The sequence below is a fragment of the Pithys albifrons genome, chromosome 6, assembly GCF_047495875.1.
Source record: "Pithys albifrons albifrons isolate INPA30051 chromosome 6, PitAlb_v1, whole genome shotgun sequence".
Taxonomy (NCBI): domain Eukaryota; kingdom Metazoa; phylum Chordata; class Aves; order Passeriformes; family Thamnophilidae; genus Pithys; species Pithys albifrons.
The window spans coordinates 13,087,614-13,107,304 of record NC_092463.1 but is presented as its reverse complement, the minus strand read 5'-3'; the positions used below and the strand labels follow the sequence as shown (position 1 = coordinate 13,107,304).

Genomic DNA, 19,691 nt, shown 5'->3' with positions numbered 1-19,691 from the left:
TAACAAAGGCTCCTTTGACTTCATAAGCTATATCACATTGCAATTCATAAGAGTCAGAATTTTTGAATCATTTAAGTTGGAAAAGACCCTCTACAATTATTAAGTCCAAGCACTAACCCAGCACTTCCATGTTCACATCCCTAAGTGCCACATCTACATGTCTTTTACATACCTCCAGGGATGGTGACTCAACCACTTCCCTGAGTAGGCTGTTCCAGTGCCTGGCAACCCTTTTGGTGAAGAAGTTTTTCCCTAATATCCAATAGAAACACCTTCTGGTGAAACGTGAGACCATTTCCTCTTGTCCTATTGCTTGTTATTTGGGAAAAGAGACAAATTTCCACTTTACTCCAACCTTCTTTCAGGTACTTGTAGAGGCCTATAATGTCCCCCCCTCAGCCTCCTTTTCTCCAGGCTAAACAACTCCAGGTCCCTCAGCTGCTCCTCATCAGACTGAATGGTGTTCTGGCCTAGTTTCTGCTCAATGTAAATGTTTTATGTAGGTTAATCCCAGATAAATAACTGTTTTCTTGCATTATCTAGATCTTCCACTACACATTATAGGGTGTATTAGAAAGATTAAGCACTGCACAGTCAACTAAGAGCCTCTCCACAGGATGCTCCTGCCCCCAGCTCTGAAAGGATGCCACATCACATACTGAAATACTCCGTGTATCTGCATGACTTGCCGAAACCTCTTGCTAATCACCTGAGGTTTGCTATTTGTAGCCATGAGCAAACAGCATTTGAGAAAAGCTTTTGTTCTGTGCTGAGGAGCTAAGGCTGAGCTGTGTTCCAGAAGTAGCCAGATAAGGAAAAAAGTCACATGCCAATATAGCATTTGATATACCCGAATCAGACCGACAACACAGCCCAGTTATTTGGAACAGGCAACTGCTTTAATGGCATTTAATTCAGTGAAACGAAGGTCTGAAGTGGAGCAACACACTGAACACAATTTCATAAAGAAAAGACATGGACCTGTTGGAGCACATCCTGAGGAGACACACAAAAATGGAACACATCTCCAAGAGGAAAGGCTGAGAGAGTTGGGGTTGTTCAGTCTGGAGAAGAGAAGCCTCTTGGGAGACCTCATTACAGCCTTTCAGTGTTTAGAGAGGGCTTTAAGGTAGGTGCAAAAGTTTTAGTAGGACCTCCTGTGATAAAACAACGGATAATGGTAAAGGTTTTAAATTAAAAGAGGGCAGATTTAAATTAGATCCAAGGAAGATTTTTTTTTTACAATGAGAGTGGTGAAACACTGGAACAGGTTGCCCAGAAAGGTGGTGGATGCCAAATCCCTGGAAACATTGCAGGTCAGCTTGGATGGAGTGCTTTGATCAAACTGATCTGGCTGAAGGTCATTGCAGGGAGGCTGGACTAGATGACCTCTAAAGGTCCCTTCCAACCCAGACTATTCTGTGATTCTATGATTGAGACCAGAAATGCTGCTAATTCTAACAATCTCATTATGAAGATCACCACCTCTATATATAGAACTTTACACTCTTTGTTGGATTCTCACTGGTCTCCAGTCCATGAAAAAGCAGTTTTTCAGGTTAGGAATGTGAAAGCAGTATATGAAATGTCTGCTTGTGTATGCTTATCCTACAGATGAAAAGTGATGTCTCCTTCTAGAACTATCTTTTTGGCAGTTGCCACCAAACACTGAATTCACACAGAAAATATAAAATTTATCTACAATCCACAGGATGCTCATGTTGCAGAACATCCTGCTACATAAATCTGTACAAATAATGCAGACATTCTGGGATGAATATCTGAAGAAGATGCTTGGGAAAAATCTGTGTATGCCCATTGCAGTGTCTAATCCCACCTACTTTGCAAGGCGTTTTTCACAGGCATCACTCTCACTGCCCTTTGACACAGGCAATTATCTGCTCCCAAGCCTGCTGACCTCACATTCCTTACCCACCTGCAACTCCCATGTAAAGATAACAGAAGTTTTCATTCACTTCAGCTAAGTCTCTTTGTTCTGGCCAAGGAAATTATATTCATAATGCCCAAACTGATTTCATTCCAGTAAAGGATTAGTTTCAATCTCTGTTGCTGTAGAACAAAAAGGCGAGCAAGAAATTATCGTCAAATAATTACAATGCTTTACACTTTACAAAGGACACCCAGAGGTTTGCAAAAAACCAACCCTTTTGCTGGAATGAATCTGCAGCAAATTTCTGAGCATGCCTCAGACACACTTAGGAAGCCTACCAAGTCCTGTAGATAAGGCCCAGGACTGAGGGTCAACACATGAAAGCTCTGCTGCCTGCTCTTTGCACACTTAGGTTAGTCAACATCCAAACTATAAAAAAGGGGAATAATGCTACTTCTCAGACTTATGCTGAGGCCAAACTCATTAAAGTTTACAAAGCACTCCTAGACTCCTTGTCTGGAAGGAGTTACACAACCATAAAGTATTATTCATGCTGTTCTAAGGCAGAAAAGTAGGTATTACTGCAAATCCAGCAGTAGCTTTTCATGCACCATTAAGATTTACTACACTGTCTTAATCTAATCATAAGCACTTCAGGACCCAGATGTGTCATTCGAAACATACAGATCAGAATTCATCACTGAATAACCAACTGGGTCAATGATAAAGCACAGGACACACGTGCCCTTTTTTCCCCTCATATATCCCACACATCTATAACTGAAAAATTTGTATTTTCAAAACTCCATCATTATTGGTTTTCCTGCCTTATTGCATTATGCCTACTTAGGATTTTAACAAGTTCAAAACTCAGGTTCTAGATCTGTTTGCACATTTTTAAAAAGCTGATATGGGAAGGAGTGTAAAGTTCAGGTCTACACCTCTTCCAGCATTTATTAAGGAAACTAGTTCCTTCAGGCAACTTTTTCTGTCCATTATTATTCTGAGATCTCCTTTGCTTGTAATTCTGAAAACGTATTCATAACTAGTGGTAGACTTGCCTTTGACTTGTCGATCAAAACACAATCTTTATAGCTCCAGGCATCATCATCAATGCTGAGCTGGAGGGAGTTCAATCCAGTTCAAAGAAATCAGCTGTTAAAAATAAGAGCTGGCTCCCCAACCACATATCTGGACTGATTCACTCAATCTCCTCCTTCAGGCTGCTACCACATCCCTTTGCAGTGGTCCCCAAGCCCATCTTGAGCTACACAGGTAGCTCTTGCTGCCCACTCCTCATGCACTGTGAGAACATCACCACCAGCACAGAACAAGGGCTGCTTGAGAGCTTCCTCTTGGCTTCACAGAAGTTCTCCCTGCAACTGCCCTCTTGCTCTCTACTCCCCTGCAGCAGCTCCAGGATACAAGCACCTCCATGGTTCCCCATGCCAGGTCACACACTCCTTGTTGTCCAGCCCTTCCCTCCAGCTCTACAAACATTGTTTCCAACAGAAGAAGCCTGTCCCTTTTTGTCTGACACAGTTTTGGTTTAAATCCAGATCTGAAATCTCACCTTTAAAATAAAAGGTCAAATTCAAATATTGCCACCCTTGAAGATAAGCCAGTCAGAGAGTTTTACTATTTAAAGAACATTCTATTTTCAGGGGCGGTTCCAAGACTTTCTCAAAAATATTGTGTTTGCTTCACTTTGAACTGCCAAATACAAAAAAATAATAAAAATAGAAGAGTCCCATAACTTTTATGCAAATAAGGCAGAATGAAGGACAGGACAGCAGATCTTCCATTGGAAATTTTTCTGTCCAACCTGGTCAAGTTGCTGTAACAGGCTGAAAGGAAAAATAGAGGCCTTTCCAACAAATGCATCAGCTGCTCTTTACATGATCCATTCCTCATCTTGCAGGCCTCTGAGCAGACTTGTCTCCACTTGTTGGACCTATGCAGTTACAGAGGGCATTTTAGAGCTCTAGAGCTATCTCAAGAACACAGCCCCATGGCCAAGAAAATTAGCTAGTCACCTCAGCCACTACCAGGAGCAAAGTATGAATCAGTCTCAGAATCCTTAACACTCTGAAAACGCTGAGCACCTGTCATTTGAACAGCAAATGCCCTTCAGGTATCCCAGGTGGATCCCCAAAGACAAAGATGCTCTGGACCACTTGCCATTGTGAAAGCTCTTGATTTGCTGCTACAGAGCCAAAGCAGGACTGTGACCTGCACATCCCACCCCTACCCACACTCTCGCCCTCAGCTCTCACTTACATTAGGGAGCAGATATTAATGAGTTACAAAACACTACCTTACTTTCAGGAAAAGAAAACAAGCCCACAGAAGTGGATAAACACATTGTTTTACATTTAAACATAGATTAAAGAACACCTATGTTTAGAGGGCTGTGTTTTTAAAGAATAAACTTCCAGATGAACTTCATTATGTTCCTATGGTTAATGAAAGGGTTTGTTTGATCCAGTTGCTCTTCCTTACCATGCTGCAAGTGATGGATGTGACTGAATACAACTGTCCACTTAACCCCAACAGGATCTACCACCCATCATTTTAAATTATTAGCTGGCATTCATTTGGGGTGATCCTTTCTCTTCCCCTCTCTGCTATTTAGCTTTACATAGAAAAAATATTTAGTGTATAAGGCAAAAAACAAACAGGAATTAGACCTTTCAAACTGAGATGTTGTTTAACTTAACAAATTGAAATGAGAAAAAGCGAAAGCTCACACTGCGTGGCTAGTGGGGAAGTCTTAAAATGTCAGTTTTCTGAGGTTCATACTCTAGTAATTATCTTTAGACAAAGAACAGTGACTCATAAATCTGCCTTTTTGTAAAAATTCTGCACAAAATAATCTGCAATAAAAGAGCCCCCTCTCCTTATTTTTCTTGGTCAACTTCAGGCTGAAACAAGGTCTTTATGAGCTGTGGGAGTGAAAAGTCATCAGGACTTCAATTCCAAATGAAAATTAAGGCTTTTAACTTCCCATACTACTCATACTGACAACCTTTCATACATAATAGCCTAGGAAGAATTACTGCAGCCTTGTCACCCTCCTTAAGCATTGGTGATACACTGACAAAAGATCCTCCCAAACAATTCCACCACGCAAATGGAAATAAAAGCCCATGTGGTTAAGAAACTCTGGGTTCACACCCAAGAGTGACTTTGATGACTTTTCAGACAGGGCTCATTAGGAGTTACCAAATTATCTGCATCAGAAGCAGAGCAATGAAGGGATCAGGTAAGAATTTAATTGGAAAGAGCAAGGGTATCTTTGGCAGTTACAGCAAAGACACCCCTGCTTTGCAGTGACATGGGGAGCAAGATGACAAGAGGGATCCCTCAGCTTCACAGCTTTGATTCTTCACCTCAGCTGAAACTGCACTAGGCTGACAGATAAACAGCATTTTAAATACTCATACATAATATGATACACTATATATATATATATATATATATATATATATATATATATATATATATGGGATGAGCTGAAATAACAAATGCTGCACCCAGTCTCTGAAAGATATCAAGGAAACCTGTTGCTGTGACAGCAGCATCTTGCTGCACTTGTCTCTGTTTGTGGAGAGGCAAACACCGCTTTTTATTTTATTTTGTTCTTTGTCTTCTCATTTGAGGGAGTTATTATTTGACAAGTTCCTGATTTTTACAGTTGACTGGAGACAGTTCACACTTCATCATCCAGTGGTCCCAAGAAGTATATACAATACAGGGAGAAGCAACCCCACACGTAAAGTGCTTTTATCCCAGTAAAGCTGAAACAGGATTTAAGCAACTCCAAAAGTGGGAATTAGAAATGTGTGGAGTCACTATAGAGGTTTTGCCTCCTTGCTAGTTCAGTATAACTCAAAACCTGTGTTGTTTGTTATCACTGGTATAATAGCAATGGTTAGATGCCTCATTTAAGTTAAGGGTCTAATTCTATTGAGCACTGTATGAGCATGTTATAAATGATCCAACGAACCACAAGAAACTTGGAGAAGATAAAGGAAATATATTATCCTGGTTGTATAAAATAAGAATCACAGATCACATAATTTAGCTAAGACTACATCAGAAATCCATGTAACCATGAGAAAGCACTCTAAATCTGCATCCCAGTTCAGTGCTCTAACTTGCAGAACCATCCATTCTTTTGTTATTTTAAAACTTACACCTAAAACAATAAAATCTTAACTAACGTCATAAAAAGAGGACTGCATTTTATTCCAAGAGGCCAGGAGACAAGCATGGGAGATTTCCAAATAAACTGCTCAGAATCCAGGAAGCAAACAGCCACACCAAAAACTCAGAAAAAAACAACTTTCAAAAGACAGTTGAATACAGTCACACATATGCAGCTACATCCATCCACATGGCCTGGAGGACTGAGCTGCAGAAATCATTATGCCTAAGGTGGAAACTGCAGCCACTTCAGAGGAGAAGATCTCTACAAGCAAGGCAAATATTATTGTGTTTCAGTGCATCAAACAGGAATAAACACTTAGGCTTTAAAAATTGACCCCATCTTTTAAAAGGTACTAAGAGGATGAAAAAGGGAAACACTGTAAATACCATCAGAATTGGAAGACAGAAAGGCTGCTGCACTGACTGAAATACAACTGGCTTGTAGCCTCAAAAATAAACATCACAAGAGAAGTGAATGAATAATTGAAATAAAGCAAGCGAGTACATAGGTATTTGGAAAAGCAAAGGATAGGTGTATCAGCAGTCTGACCAGGACTGAACAATTGACTCACTCCCATGCTGGGTTTCAGCTGCAATCAGGAAAGCGAACAAGGGAACATTTTATCAGAGTATTTCACAATATGCCATCCCTGAGCGATGCATGAGCTGCTGGTGAAGATCATATAACCTATAACTATGTATCACATTCAACAGCAAACAAGCTTTTAACTCAGTGGAAAGGGATTAAAAGCTCCGTAGATCCAAAGCATAGATCAAAGTTATATTCAGCTGCTGGGAAATAGATAAATATGAGACTGCAAATCCCAATAAGGGTGATAAGGAAAACAAGAAGACAAAAGAATACTGTGCATCACAATAGTTCTTTAAGATTGTACATAAAAATAAGATTTTTATGCTGGAAAAGATTCAGCATCAACTGAAATTAGTTATTTTTTAGTACTGATACTCTGCTAGCACCTGATGAGACTACTCTGGCATAAAACAGTGGACTTTTATGTAGGTTGTCCTGAAACCTTTTCTATTAGATCCTACTAAAAAGAAAAACAGGGTGGGAGGTAAATTGCTGCATGTACATAACCAGTGGTAGTCCTCTGGCAACAAAAAAGTCAAGTAGACGGTTACCAAAACAGGTCAGATTATGCACATTTTTGGAGATTAAAGACAGCATGGATCCACTTTGAAAAAAAATACCAAAGCAAGTGTAAAGAGTTGAAGTCTTAATCTTATTCAAGTCCAGCAGTGTCCCACAGTAACTTCACTGGGCACTGAGATGTACCATAACACTCAACAGTCCACAGCCCGATACAAAGTCACAGCCATCCTTCAAGAAGCACAGTGTCAGAGGAGTAGCATTTATAGGACAAGGCATTACCAATAAGTGTCATAGAGTGAATGAAATGTACCTTAGCAAGTAAAAAATCACAGATGAAAGATGGATGCCAGCCCTCCAGAGACTATGTAGAGCTTAATCAAGAGTCAGAAACCAGAAATCTTGCATTTGTGATACATAGAAACCTGTCTTCAGGAGATCCAGGATGGAAGATGTGGGGAAGTACAAACATTGTTTAAATCTAGTCAACCCCACTAGATCAGAGACTGACAGCAAGCCTCCTCCTGCATTGGTTTCCATAGAAATATTAAGCTTTGGGGACTGGAAATGCTGTAAGGCTTTTCTTCTTTTCTAAAACAATGGTTTGGTTTTACTGCTCTACTGCTGTATCCTTTCCTCTCCATGGGACTTTTGCAGCATAAGGACAGAGGCACCTGCTCTGCAGCTCTCCCCACCACACCAGGGCAGGGATCTCAGCACCACAAGGTCTTGCTCCAGTGTCTTGGGGAGGCAGATGCAGGTCAGACACAGCTGCCAAACCCCCAGGCATAGGCAGCCCTGGAGCATCTTACTGCCCTGGAGACGGTTTGAAACAGCAGCAATGTATCTCCTCTTGCTTCCTAGCCTGAGCTCTGTTCTATCCGTTTGCTCCACACACTTCATCCTCCATCTCCCACAGGCATTCAAATGTCACTGACTTTCTTGTACATGAATGAAACCCCGCAGTAGAGGAGTTTGTGGATGAAATGGTGGGCAAACACAGCAGCATGCAGTCCTGAGTGTCACTGCACAGAGCTGGGGGATGGAGCAAAGTCTGAAGGGCTTTCCAGAGCACTCCAGCTTTGATTGAACTAATTCTGCCAGAGAGCCAGGGTTGACACAACCACAGAAGACAGCTAGCGTGTCACCCTTGTGACTGCAGTTTATAGCTGGCCAAAGCCCTGATGCCAGAAGCCCGACACTCACCGACAGTGCTCCCTCTACTACAGACAGCCCTGCCATCACAGTCACACCAGGCGAAGAGGAGACATCCTGTCCTACAAGCCTGTAGAAGATCCCAAGCAGATGATGAGATAACTCACATAATATTTAGAATTGCTTCAGTCTCACTTAAAGATCTGTGAAGTCTCAAATCCAATTGAAACCAACCTGTAATCTACTTCACAAGGACTATCTGTCACAAAGACCCTTTACAGGAGAGTCTCTGAGCAAGGTGAACAGGTGTCACCATCACCACTGCTTGAAGACATAAGTCAGTACACACAATGATCTTCCTGAGAGAGGCAAATTGGAAGTCAAGAAGCAAACTTAAGGGGAGTAAGGGTATATACATATATATGCACAGGGGCTAAAGTAACCTGGCATAAATGGTCTTGGCCCAGACATGAGTCACTAGAGAAGTGTTCAAAACAACCTATACAGCAGCCCTCAATTGCCATGGTGATAAATGTTTCCTAATGCCTGAGAGCAGCTGAGTCCTGAACTCCATACACCTCTTTCACTAACAAAAGCACTCATTATATTGAAAAAAAAAATCACAAACGAATGTGGCCATTTTAAGCCCTTCTCAGATCAAGGGCTGATTTACACTCTGGTTTCAATGGGGAGTACTGTGCTCACATCACTACTAATTCAGAAGATGGAGCTGGCTTGCTTTTTGCTTCACAATTCAGTAGGCATGGGGAAGATAGATTCTCTGAGACAGTGTTACTTTTTCTGCCAGGAGTTATCCATTTGCAGAAGTGGGTCAACTTTCTCTTGGTGGACATGTTCGTGTGCGAGTGCCTAGCAGCGCTGCCTGCGCATTTCTGCCCGCTCCGTGTGCGGAGGAACCTCTGCACATAACTATTTATGGCAGCCAAGTGTTTCATGAATTGCAGCAAGTTAACCACAAGGGGATGATGACATTTGGTGACAGGGCAGGATGAATTCTGGCTGGCAGACAAAAAGTCAGGTTAAAAATACAGAACGCAAAAGCAAACCCAGCCAGTTGCAGCTAATTTGCAGAAAAATTGGATGTGCAGTCCCCAAACCTTCCGTGTTCCAGGCAAGCAATGCCCTGTGTTTTGCAGTGGGATGCATTGAGGCCTGAGTGTGAGCACAGAAAAGAATTTCAGCCTTCTGGGGTCAAGCATTTTAACTGTATTTTAAGTGAGCTTAGATCCTTTTCATTTGCCTCACTCCACATCTGATACATAGCAGATATTTTTGCCAGTTTAAACATCTCACCTCCATCCCACTACCAGTGAGATCAGCCACTGTCCATCCTTCTGCTCCCAGAGAATCTCCAAAGTACAGAATCTCCCAGTACAGAACAATTCCACAAGGGCAGCCTGAGGGAACCACATCAGCAGACCTTGCCACGGATATGTCTGTGTGAGACACAAGCAAGGCCACAGCGGATAAGAAGTTCATGCCTCCCAGGGTGGGCCTCCAGTATCCCCCAGGTTGCATGGATTCAGTCAGCCTTGTCTGCACAAAAGTATTAACCCTTCAGCTGTCAGATGCAATGCTTCTGTTAGTGTTGGTATTCATGCCCATCGTCTGCGCATGTACACCGAGTGTAACACCTGCCAGGGCTGCATTTTGGGTTGCCATGCCTGCCACTTAATTAGATCACCATTTAATTCGATCTTCAGCTTTACTCAATGAAATGCCTCCAGAGGACCAAATCATTTTACATGTAACCAACACAGTTTACTTCCCTTATTTTGATTGCTCTTGACAAGAGTAAATGGATAATTCCAACAAAAGCCCATAGAAAATTTTCTTTTAATCAATACAAGATTTTTCCTTCAACAGGACAGCTGAGAACAAGGTATCTCTACAGAAAACTGAAAGTTGAAAACAAAATTTGAACACACTACTATGGAGCATATATTTCCAGATACAGTCCAGTTTTAGTTTAATTATCCTGAGCCTTGTTTTCAGGGACACCAGTTACACTGAATTTTGAGAGCCAAAAAGCCTGGTACACAGGCAGTGTGCCCCAACAAGGCAGGAGCAGGCAATTAGAAAGACGTCTCATATGAAACACTCTGCCGAAGCCCTTTGAATGAATAGCCAATGACCACTGGCTACAAGAAACTCAAGCTGTATCCTTCATATCTGAGACCTCAGGACTGATAAGTCTATTACCAGAACTCATTGAACTTACAGCAGAGGTGGAAACAGGTGTTTCTACGGAAATGTTACATATATCTACTGTACCATCCTAGGGCAGATTTCCTGGCTTAATCACAAGGAATCTGTATGTAACAGCCTACAGCATCAAAAATACCAACAGGTTAGATACAGTAGTATTAAAAAAAGAAACTAAATCAACTTTCAGAGTGCTCTTGATAAAAGAAAGATACTAATTGGTCAAGTAGACAAATCTCTGCTTCAGCTTGGTAGGAGCCACTAGACTCTGAGAGGCCTCCACAACAGAAAAAAGGATTTTTTTCGATCTGAGCTTCTGTGTCCATGCAATGTGGGGACTGTAAGGGAGTTACATTGGACTGCTGCTGAGGAAGGTGGTTTCCTCTCTTTCCCCAGAGCTAGCACAGCTGCACTGAAAGAGTGGGCAATGGTCACCACAATATCTGGAACAGGACTAATCTTATCTGACTTTAGATGGTTGCATATGAATGAACTGACCAGGCTTTATTCTCAGCACCAGAGAGAAATAGCACAACTAGCATGCAATTCTTCTTTTCCTTAAAGCAGGCACAGTTGACATAAATCACGACACCAAAGTGCTTTTCTCTACATGGCTGGTAAAGGAAACCCAAGGGAATGCAGATGTTAAAATCTATATTGGAGATATCTCACCCTTTGCTTCTGACACTACATCTTCTCATCTCAAAGGACTCATTAATATGCCATAGTAAATAGTATGTATATTGATTATTAATACACTAATAAAACCAAAGTATTTTGCCCTAAAATATATGAGAAGAGGAGAAATAAGTACAGGGTAGCTGTATGACCGATCAATACCAACCCACAAGGGGGACAGCCATTTCTCTTTGCCACCATTTTAACTGTAATATATTGTACCCTCTAGGTAAATATGTGGACATTTACAAGTGAGAATCAATAGAAATAGAGATCTTCCCACCCCCTCACCCAGAGAGACCATTCTTCTTTCATTGGAGAAGACAGCAGCAAGAAGCCATAGATTAATGTCTCTACTACTACAGGTTCCCTGCTGTACCCACAGCTTTCTTCCAAGCCTCTCTGATCCCTTTTTAAGTGTTGATGTTTTTTAATAATTTATAAAAGCAAAACAAAACAATAAACAAAGAGCTGACAAAAAAGAGCATTAACATTTCACCCAACTGGAATAAAGTCAGAGACACTGGAAACCATACAGTCCATTTTCAGAACCAGAACAAAGAGTTTCAGTTGAAGGTGAAGATCTCATGACAAAATTCAGTTCATGGGAGGAAAATAAAACTAAAGCCTGAAAGCTTTGCCTATATGCACAGGATTTTGTCCCAGGCACATCACTCATTAGCCAGTCTGTATGCTTCCAGGCTTGCAGATGGATAAACAGTTGTCCCAGTCAGATCTAGATAAGACTAAAACCAGTGGAGAAAACCCTTGCCCTGGCCTCAGGGAGCTTTGAGTGGCTCCTCCCAATGTTCCCACATACCTCATAGTCCAGGGACATATCCTATGGTACTGAAGGCTTTTTTCTTCCCTGAAGTCATGTTAATATATCCCAATATGGATGGGGTTTTTTAATTTTTTTTTTTAAACCTAATTCTGCAAGGAACCAGGCAGCTGCTTCAACAGAGCTGTCTGAAGGTGGATGGGCAGAAAGGCTACATATGCACACAGAGGCTTACACCACCAATACAAAGGAAAGCCAAAGCACTCACAAGCACACATTGTGACTGTGCCTCAAATTCTGTCCTACATCTGTGGGTAGGTTTAGGAGAACTGTGACATAATCAATACACATGCAACTGGCCAGATCCCATCACACAGCTTGGAGATGCCCCTGTCCCACAGTGCAGGTTCCAGCACACACAGAGATTGGAGACACCTCTTAGTTTCAGACCAAGCAGACTCCCTCTTGGCTCTCAGCAGAATATTCAGAGCTGCATAAGATTACATGTGTCATCTAGTATTAGCCATTTTCACACTATGTTATAGTTATTATCTTATCTTACATGAGTGAATAATTAATCAGCTTCTAAAACCCGACTTATAAAAATAAATAGACTTTAGAAAAATTAAGCGAAGGTGATCACCAGTTGGGTTGGTTTTGTTCTTATACTTATGCCATTTATACTGAATTCACCTTACAAATCTAGAGTTCATCACCTCACACTGGAGTGGGTCACTGGGGCCAGTAAATCACACTCTGGTTTAACAACTCAATTCCAAAGGATTGCTGCAGAGAAAATGAGAAACATTTAATCCACCTTTCCTCGCAAAGATTTCACTAAAAACTGCCTTCATAGGAGTGTTTTAACAGCCACCATACTCTTGACTCCTCGAGAAAAGCACTGAACAAATGAAGCTCAATGGATATCACTAGTGGGGGCAGCACCATTCTGGACTTTTCAACTTAAAATTCCAGGACTTTCTGGCTTTTCCATAAGCAAAAGAGCTCTAGCAAGCAGTTCGCACCAACTGTTCAAGGGTCCTATGCTGTCTTTACTACAGACGCCGTTCTGATCCACCTCCTGTCCCTAAGAAAAAACACAGGGTAGTTTATTTTGGCCTTAGCTGAACTGGCCAGGCAGTGTTTTACCCACCGATTAGTTCTCCAGTGCTTTAAAGACATGAAACAACAAACCAGACTCAAGTTTACAACCTAAAAATCAAAGTCCACACCCTTTCCTCTGCCTGCCTTCTGCTTTATCCCCGAGTAAAAAAAAATCACCAGGAAGAGTACAAAAAGGCTGAGATCTAGGCTGCACACACAGATGGCAGGGTCAGGACCAGGAGACACCAGGAGCTCTGTGACAGCTCCACCACCCACCTGACTCACAGGAGTTGTTTTTCACGTTCACGTGCTCCTGCTTTGCTCCTCCACATTGTCACAGGTTTAACAGAATTGTTGCTTGGTCCCAGGCAAGCACCCCCCCACACCCCCTCCCCCCCCCCCCCCCCGGACTACTTGCTGTCAAAAAAGGGGCCTGATAAGTCCTACATTTGCACATGTATTGAGAGGCAATTCCAAAGGCACAGTCAGGGAAATGGCCTTACTGAATACCGATACTATCTGAGAATGACAACTATTCAAGTAATTTTACAGCTTCACTACCTAAGTGGAGAGATCAGGCTTGTCTGCATCTTTACAAGGATTATTAGCTTTAAAAGTGCTGATCATATCCGTCGCACCCTCAGAAATGAAGCCGCACAGGTTCGCAGGAAAGAGCTTCAGTACTTCCCACAGAGACCACCTTCCAAAGGCACCCCAGAACCAGAAGTTACTAAAACCTAAGGTCACATCTGAAATGCTCGAGCCCTTACTCATTCTTCCTATACAGGAGATGAGAAAGGGTGCAAAGGCACCCATGGAAACGTGCATGTGCAGATGATCTGACATCCTTCCCTATGCTTACCCTCCATAGGGTAGGACATGGAGACTCGACTCCCAGACCCCTCCAGATGAGGTTGCAGGACACAGTTCCACACAGTGTCCGAGGAGGGCAGTGAGGATCGAACTCTGCAAGCAGAGACTTTCATCTTCATGTAGACAGGGATGACTTTGAATCCCAGGTGAAGCATTCCACAGTGCCTCACTCCAGGTTTAAGGGACAGCTCTGAGGCTGTGGGGATGTCTCTCTGAAGAGCCCTGGGTTAACAGATGAATTCAGCTGGCTTTGTTCTAGTCAGCTATCGATACCCAAAACGGACGTGGTTTAAAGTTCACGAACCAGAACCGTGAAGCCCTTCTGTCCCAAAACAGTAATAGCACATTCAATAACTGCCATGTGCTCTCCGGGCCCCTGTGGAGAGCAATGCTTTACAAAAATAAAGTCAAGTCACACCAGAAGCAGAAGCTATCAGTAGATTTACAAACCAGATACTTCTGATTTATACAGCACTAGAAGAGAGCAATTAAAAAAATTCCACACCAAACATTTACAGATGCTTGCTGTACGCTGCACCATCTGGTGACTGGATCGCCCTTGAAACCAGCAATCCCTGACTACTGGGCAAGGTGGCCAGAATGTCTCCAGCTTTGACTTGAGACACACAGCTGCGGCAACAGGACCACAAACAGCAAATTCATGGACGAACACAGTACTAGTGAACTGAACTGATCAATTCTGCATGCCCGCAGAGCTCTTGAGACATAAAGACTTGCCATAAATCACCAAAAAAAAAAAGGACCACCAAAAGCTCTGGGAGCTGAAAGCATGGTTATCTGGTAAACACATCCAATGGTGACATCAATCAGAGCCAATCTCTGGTGCTCCATCCCCCTCTCTGTGCTTGGAGGAGATAAAAGGGCACCCCAACCAGAAAATAGCGCTCTGTGTTTGGAAAAGAGGTTTAAGAACATTAAAAGGAGTCTTATAGACAAGAATTTATTTGATTGGTTCCTAGATTGATTCCTATTTAAGCTTCTTGGCCAAACTGCTCCTAGAAGACAAATATTTGGTCTTGTCAGTTTCAAAAGAGGGAAAAAAAGTCTCAGTTTTTAAGACATTGTAATATTTTTTTTTAATGCCTGATCACTATTAGACAACAGGAGAAACTTTGCTTGAATATGAGCTGCCAGAGGAGGCTTGGCATGATTTCACTGTGGAGCTGGTTCCTAACTTTAATGATGAGCCTGAACAAAATTGTGAGTACAGCGTCCCTCCAAGAGCAATCTCCTCCCTACAAGCAAAACTCCTCTTTCTGAAGCCGAGCTGGGGGAAAGCCAGAGTTGTATCTCTCCCAAACTGTGGAGCACATTACAGCCAGCCTGCCCTGAGAGTCCGTGGAGCTAACAGACCTGCACTTTCATCAGATACTTCCAAAATCTTATCCCAGGCTCTTTATCAATCTTATCAAATTAGCAAACAAACAAGCCAAACGTAAACCAAAATATTTAAAGGGTGAGAGAAAGAAGGAAGAAGAGAATACAATCAGTGTTTATTTAACCCTGAGAACTCAGGATGATTTTTGTCAAAAAAGAAACCCAAAACAAACAAACAAAACAAAACACCAACCCTGCAGATAAAAGGGGATCCAAACCTCAGCCCAGGACATTGATAACGCAGCCAAGGGGCACCATCACACACATTACGCTCACAGGTGCCCCTCCCCGGCCCCCGGGGCTGCTCTGCCAGAGAGGTCACCAGGAATGGGTAGGGTTGGGAATAGCTAGGGCCCCCCTTCCCCGAGGTCCCGTATCACACCGCCAAGGGGGAACGGACATGCCGGGGGAGAGGACGCCGGGCCAGCAGGGCGGGCAGAAGGGGGGCAGGGGCTCACCATTGAGGCCGTTGGGGATGCTCCGGTGGTGAAGGGGCGCGGATAGGTCATCCATAGACCTCCGCATGGCCCCGGCCTTGCTGTCGCCGGCCTTGTGGTGATGGAGGTGATGGTGATGGTGGTCGGGGCTGCCCGCGCTGCCCGTGCTGGAGGTGCTGCTCCCGTCCCCCACGTCCCTGGTGGCCGAGCCGCCGTTGAGGTTGGTCAGGCTGGCCTGGCTGTCGATGGAGCTTCTCGAGCCGGCCCCGCTCCGCTCCTCGTCCAGCATCAGCACCATCTCCTTCAGCTCCACGTTCTCCCGCAGGAGGGTCTCCTGCCTCGCCTCCAGGTCCTTCAGCTTCTGCTGGTACATGCCCACCTCCTTCCACATCACGCTGGCCGTGTGCCTCCCGAAGCGCTGCCATTCCCTTGACAGCTTCTTGCCTTTCTGCCGGTCGTCGTCCAAGAAGCAGCAAAGCTCCCGCAGCTCCTGGTTGTCGTCCTGCAACTTCTGGTTCACCTCCTTCAGTCCGCGGATCTCGTGCAGGTGAAGCTGCAGTCGCCGGTTCACGTCTTTCATCAAGTTGCCGTGTTCCACCATTAAGTTCATCTTTTCGTTCTCCACTTTCCTCAGTCTTTTCACCAGCTCTTCCTTGCTCCATCTCAGCATCTCCTCTTCCGAAATTTTGCTCAGGTCTTCTTTAGACCCTTCCAAGGAATTTTTTGCCATCATCTGTGCCTAGACTGCGTTTGCTCTCACAGGGTAACAAATGGTTCGGGTTATTCGGATGATTTTGTTCGCCTGATTTTCTGGAACTAAAATTCACTGCAGCATCTCGGGGGAGAAATATTATAGTTCTCCGTTGAGCTTTGGACAAGGCAGAAGAGCAACGCCGGACTTGAAATTCTGCGCCCCCACAGACCCCATAATAATAATGATAAAAAGAAACCACAAACCAAAGGAGGTGGGAGGGAGGAAGGATAAAAAAAAGGCGCCCCCCTTGCCCCGGGGCCTGGGGGCGACAGGTAGCCGGGAGCCAAGCGCTGACCGCTCCAAGCGAAGCCTCCGCAGGGATTGGTCAACTTACCCCGGGTAAAACAACTACGCGGCGGCCGCCCCCTCGTTCCCGAGCGCTCCGTCCACTTGTCCTCCCGCCCCCCCCCCGCCGTCCGCCTCTCCCGCTGAGGGGGCCCGGGCACGGCGTGCCCGCCGCCGCCGCTGCCGCTGCCCCGCTCCGCCGCTGCCGCCGCCGCCGCTGTCTCTCTCCGCCGCCGCTGCCGCTGCCGCCGCCGCTGTGCTCCGCTCCGCCGCCGCTGCCCCGCTCCGCTGCCCCACTCCGCCGCGGCTCGCCCGCAGCCCCGAGGCGACGTGGGGCCGAGCCCGGCGCGGTGGCGGCCGATGCCGGTGCGGCGCTGCCGAGGAGCGGTGGGGGAGCCGGCGCCTTCCCGGAATGGCTCAGCCCTCGGGAGGGAGGGAAGGAGAGAGCGAGGGAGGGAGGAGGCGGGCGGCCGCGCCGGGGCTTGGTCCCACCTCCTGCCGGGCAGGGAGGCGCGGCCCTGCCCCAGCCGAGCCGAGAGGCGGGTAACGAGAGCCGGCTGCTGGCGGCGGAGTGGAGAGAGCCAAGCCGTGCCGTGCCCAACCGTGCCGTGCCGAGCCGCCCCCTTGGCTGCCGGGCTGGGCGCTGGCCGAGCCCGGTGCGCCGCGCCCGCCCCAGCTCGGGTTACCGAAGCCGCGGCCGCCGCAGCCAATGCGGGGCCGCCTGGCGCCTTCGAACGGCAGGTACAAAGGGACGGGGCCGCTCCCTCCCTCCCTCCGCCCTCCGCCCGCCCCGCCGTGCCCTGCCATGCCCTGCCCGCCCCAGCCGTGCCGGCTCACCGCTGCCCCCACCGGGGCTTCCACCCCGCTTTTTGTCTTTTTTTTTCCTTTCCTTTTCTTTTCTTTCTTCTGCTTCTTTTTTTTTTTTTTTGGTTGATTTTCCCTGTTTTCTTTTTTAAAGAAAAGCTACCGGAGAGAGCACCATCCCGGGAAAGGGTGGGGTTGGACAGGCAGGAAAACGCGCCCGCCGGGTGGCCCGGGGAAGCGGCGCCGAAGCGGCCCCGGTCCCGCTCTGTCCAGACGCGGGGAGGGACCTGGAGCCGCGGTCTAGGGCTAGGAGCGGAGCTGGATCTCCCGGAGCATCTCCGTTGCCGCCGCCTCTCGCCAAGGGCTTTGTCACCGAGCTCCGGCCCCGCACCTCTCTGCCCGGCTGCCTGCCCGCCCCCTTGGGCGGCCGCCTTTGTCCTTCCTGCCTCGGCAGGTTGAAGGAGTCGGCTCCAGCATCCCTGCCGCCTCTTAGCTCCTGGGAGCAACATATTCTTTTAGACCTCAGTGGGTGGGGGGAGTAAACTGCCCTGAAGACGCAGATAGCGCTTATTCCTCGGTAAAAGCTGCCCAAATTCTGGTGGTCCTTACTGCCAGGAAGACGGCATGCCAGCCTTCCTTCTGCACACGGGGGACAGAGCCTAGTAAAGGGCACGAAAAGTTCGTAAAGTGAATTTCCTAGGCAACATGTGGGCAGATTTCCTATATCCTTGCATCACATCCCATGAGTTTCAGTCTAATTCACTTTTCCTATCTCTCTGTGAGCCGCTTTTTGGCCAGTATCACACTAAAAATGAAAGATGCACCAGGACACAGCTTGAGTGTCCTTAAAAAGCCCCAGGGAATCGCCAGCTTTGTGTTCCTCAGGAAACTGCGTAAATAGTTTGACTCCAGGGTTAATCCAGTGCAACCTCAGGTTTCTACCACAGGGGAGCTGGTCAAGACACCCTCTAGCTATAAAGAAACACCAAATCCAATGCCAGAACATGGGATGCAGAGCATATGGCCTGTGCATGGTGGGAACTTTGGAACAGAAAGGGATGGAGGATTGCAACTTCTGCCTTTTGATGTTATCTTCCTCAGACTCAGATAGTAAAGCTGCAGTTTTGTCATGTTTTTCAGCACGATTCTGTGTCCCTGGGTTTCTGAGCTCTCTGCTCCTGGGGAAGTTCATTCACTCTCTAATTGTTGTTGTCTGGTTTCTCCTGAAGAAGCTTTTATTGCATTATTATAAGAAGGGTAAGAAGAGCTTGGGACAGAGAACAGAGACTAGTTTAGTTCATGTGGGATTTGCACACGTGGTGACTTCCTATTAACACACTGCACAGACATGAAATATGAAGAGGGCAGTCCTCCCTTAGCACAAACACACCAGAGTAGTTCCCTAGAAAGAAGAAAAACACATTGTAAAGGCAGTGGGGAGGCCTGCTTGCTCATTTCAGGGGGAATTGCTCTGAGCAGTAAAGCAGGGGCCACCTCGACCAGAGCTGTGCTCTGACTTGGGTTCCCAACCTGGTGACAACTCTGCAGAAGGTTCAGTCCTGGCCATGGCTCCTCAGGCTGTCCTGAGGCTGCCACTTCAACAGCAGAGTCAGTCCTTAGGACATGGAAACCAGCAGGTGTCCCTGAAAAGAGGTCACTGCTCCTGAAATCTGGGACCCCTATGACAGGTCCCAGACAGGCCGGGACCAGCATGGCTTCAGATCAGGCTGTGTCCCATCTCCTGCTTCTCACCACCCTGAGCCACAGCTCATGACTGCATTATGTCTAGAAGGCACCCAAGCGCTTTTTGAGCCAAGACTTTTATTTACAAGGTTTTACTCACATCCTCCCCCACAGGAAGCGGAAAGTGCTTCTCTCAGACCCTCCCAAGCACTGATCTGACTACCAGGTCCCTGGCCGGTGACCGGGAGAGGGAGGAGCAGAGGAAGGGGACATTACAGAGCAATCATTCATCATTGACT

At 45.8% G+C, this 19,691-nt stretch overlaps 1 protein-coding gene across 2 annotated transcripts in view; it reads right to left on the bottom strand.

Annotated features, from left to right (window-relative positions):
* Positions 1–17,350, bottom strand: part of CCDC85C (coiled-coil domain containing 85C) — a 111,037-nt gene extending 93,687 nt beyond the window's left edge. The window contains exon 1 of one of the 2 annotated variants that reach the window (XR_011698001.1): positions 15,888–17,350. Coding sequence is in view for 1 of the 2 variants with exons in the window: in XM_071557556.1 (XP_071413657.1) it covers positions 15,888–16,599 (712 nt within the window). In the remaining variant the exon portion in view is untranslated. The remainder of the gene's footprint in view (positions 1–15,887) is intronic. The other variant, XM_071557556.1, reaches the window with a different exon arrangement.
* Between the last annotated feature and the right edge of the window lie 2,341 nt (positions 17,351–19,691).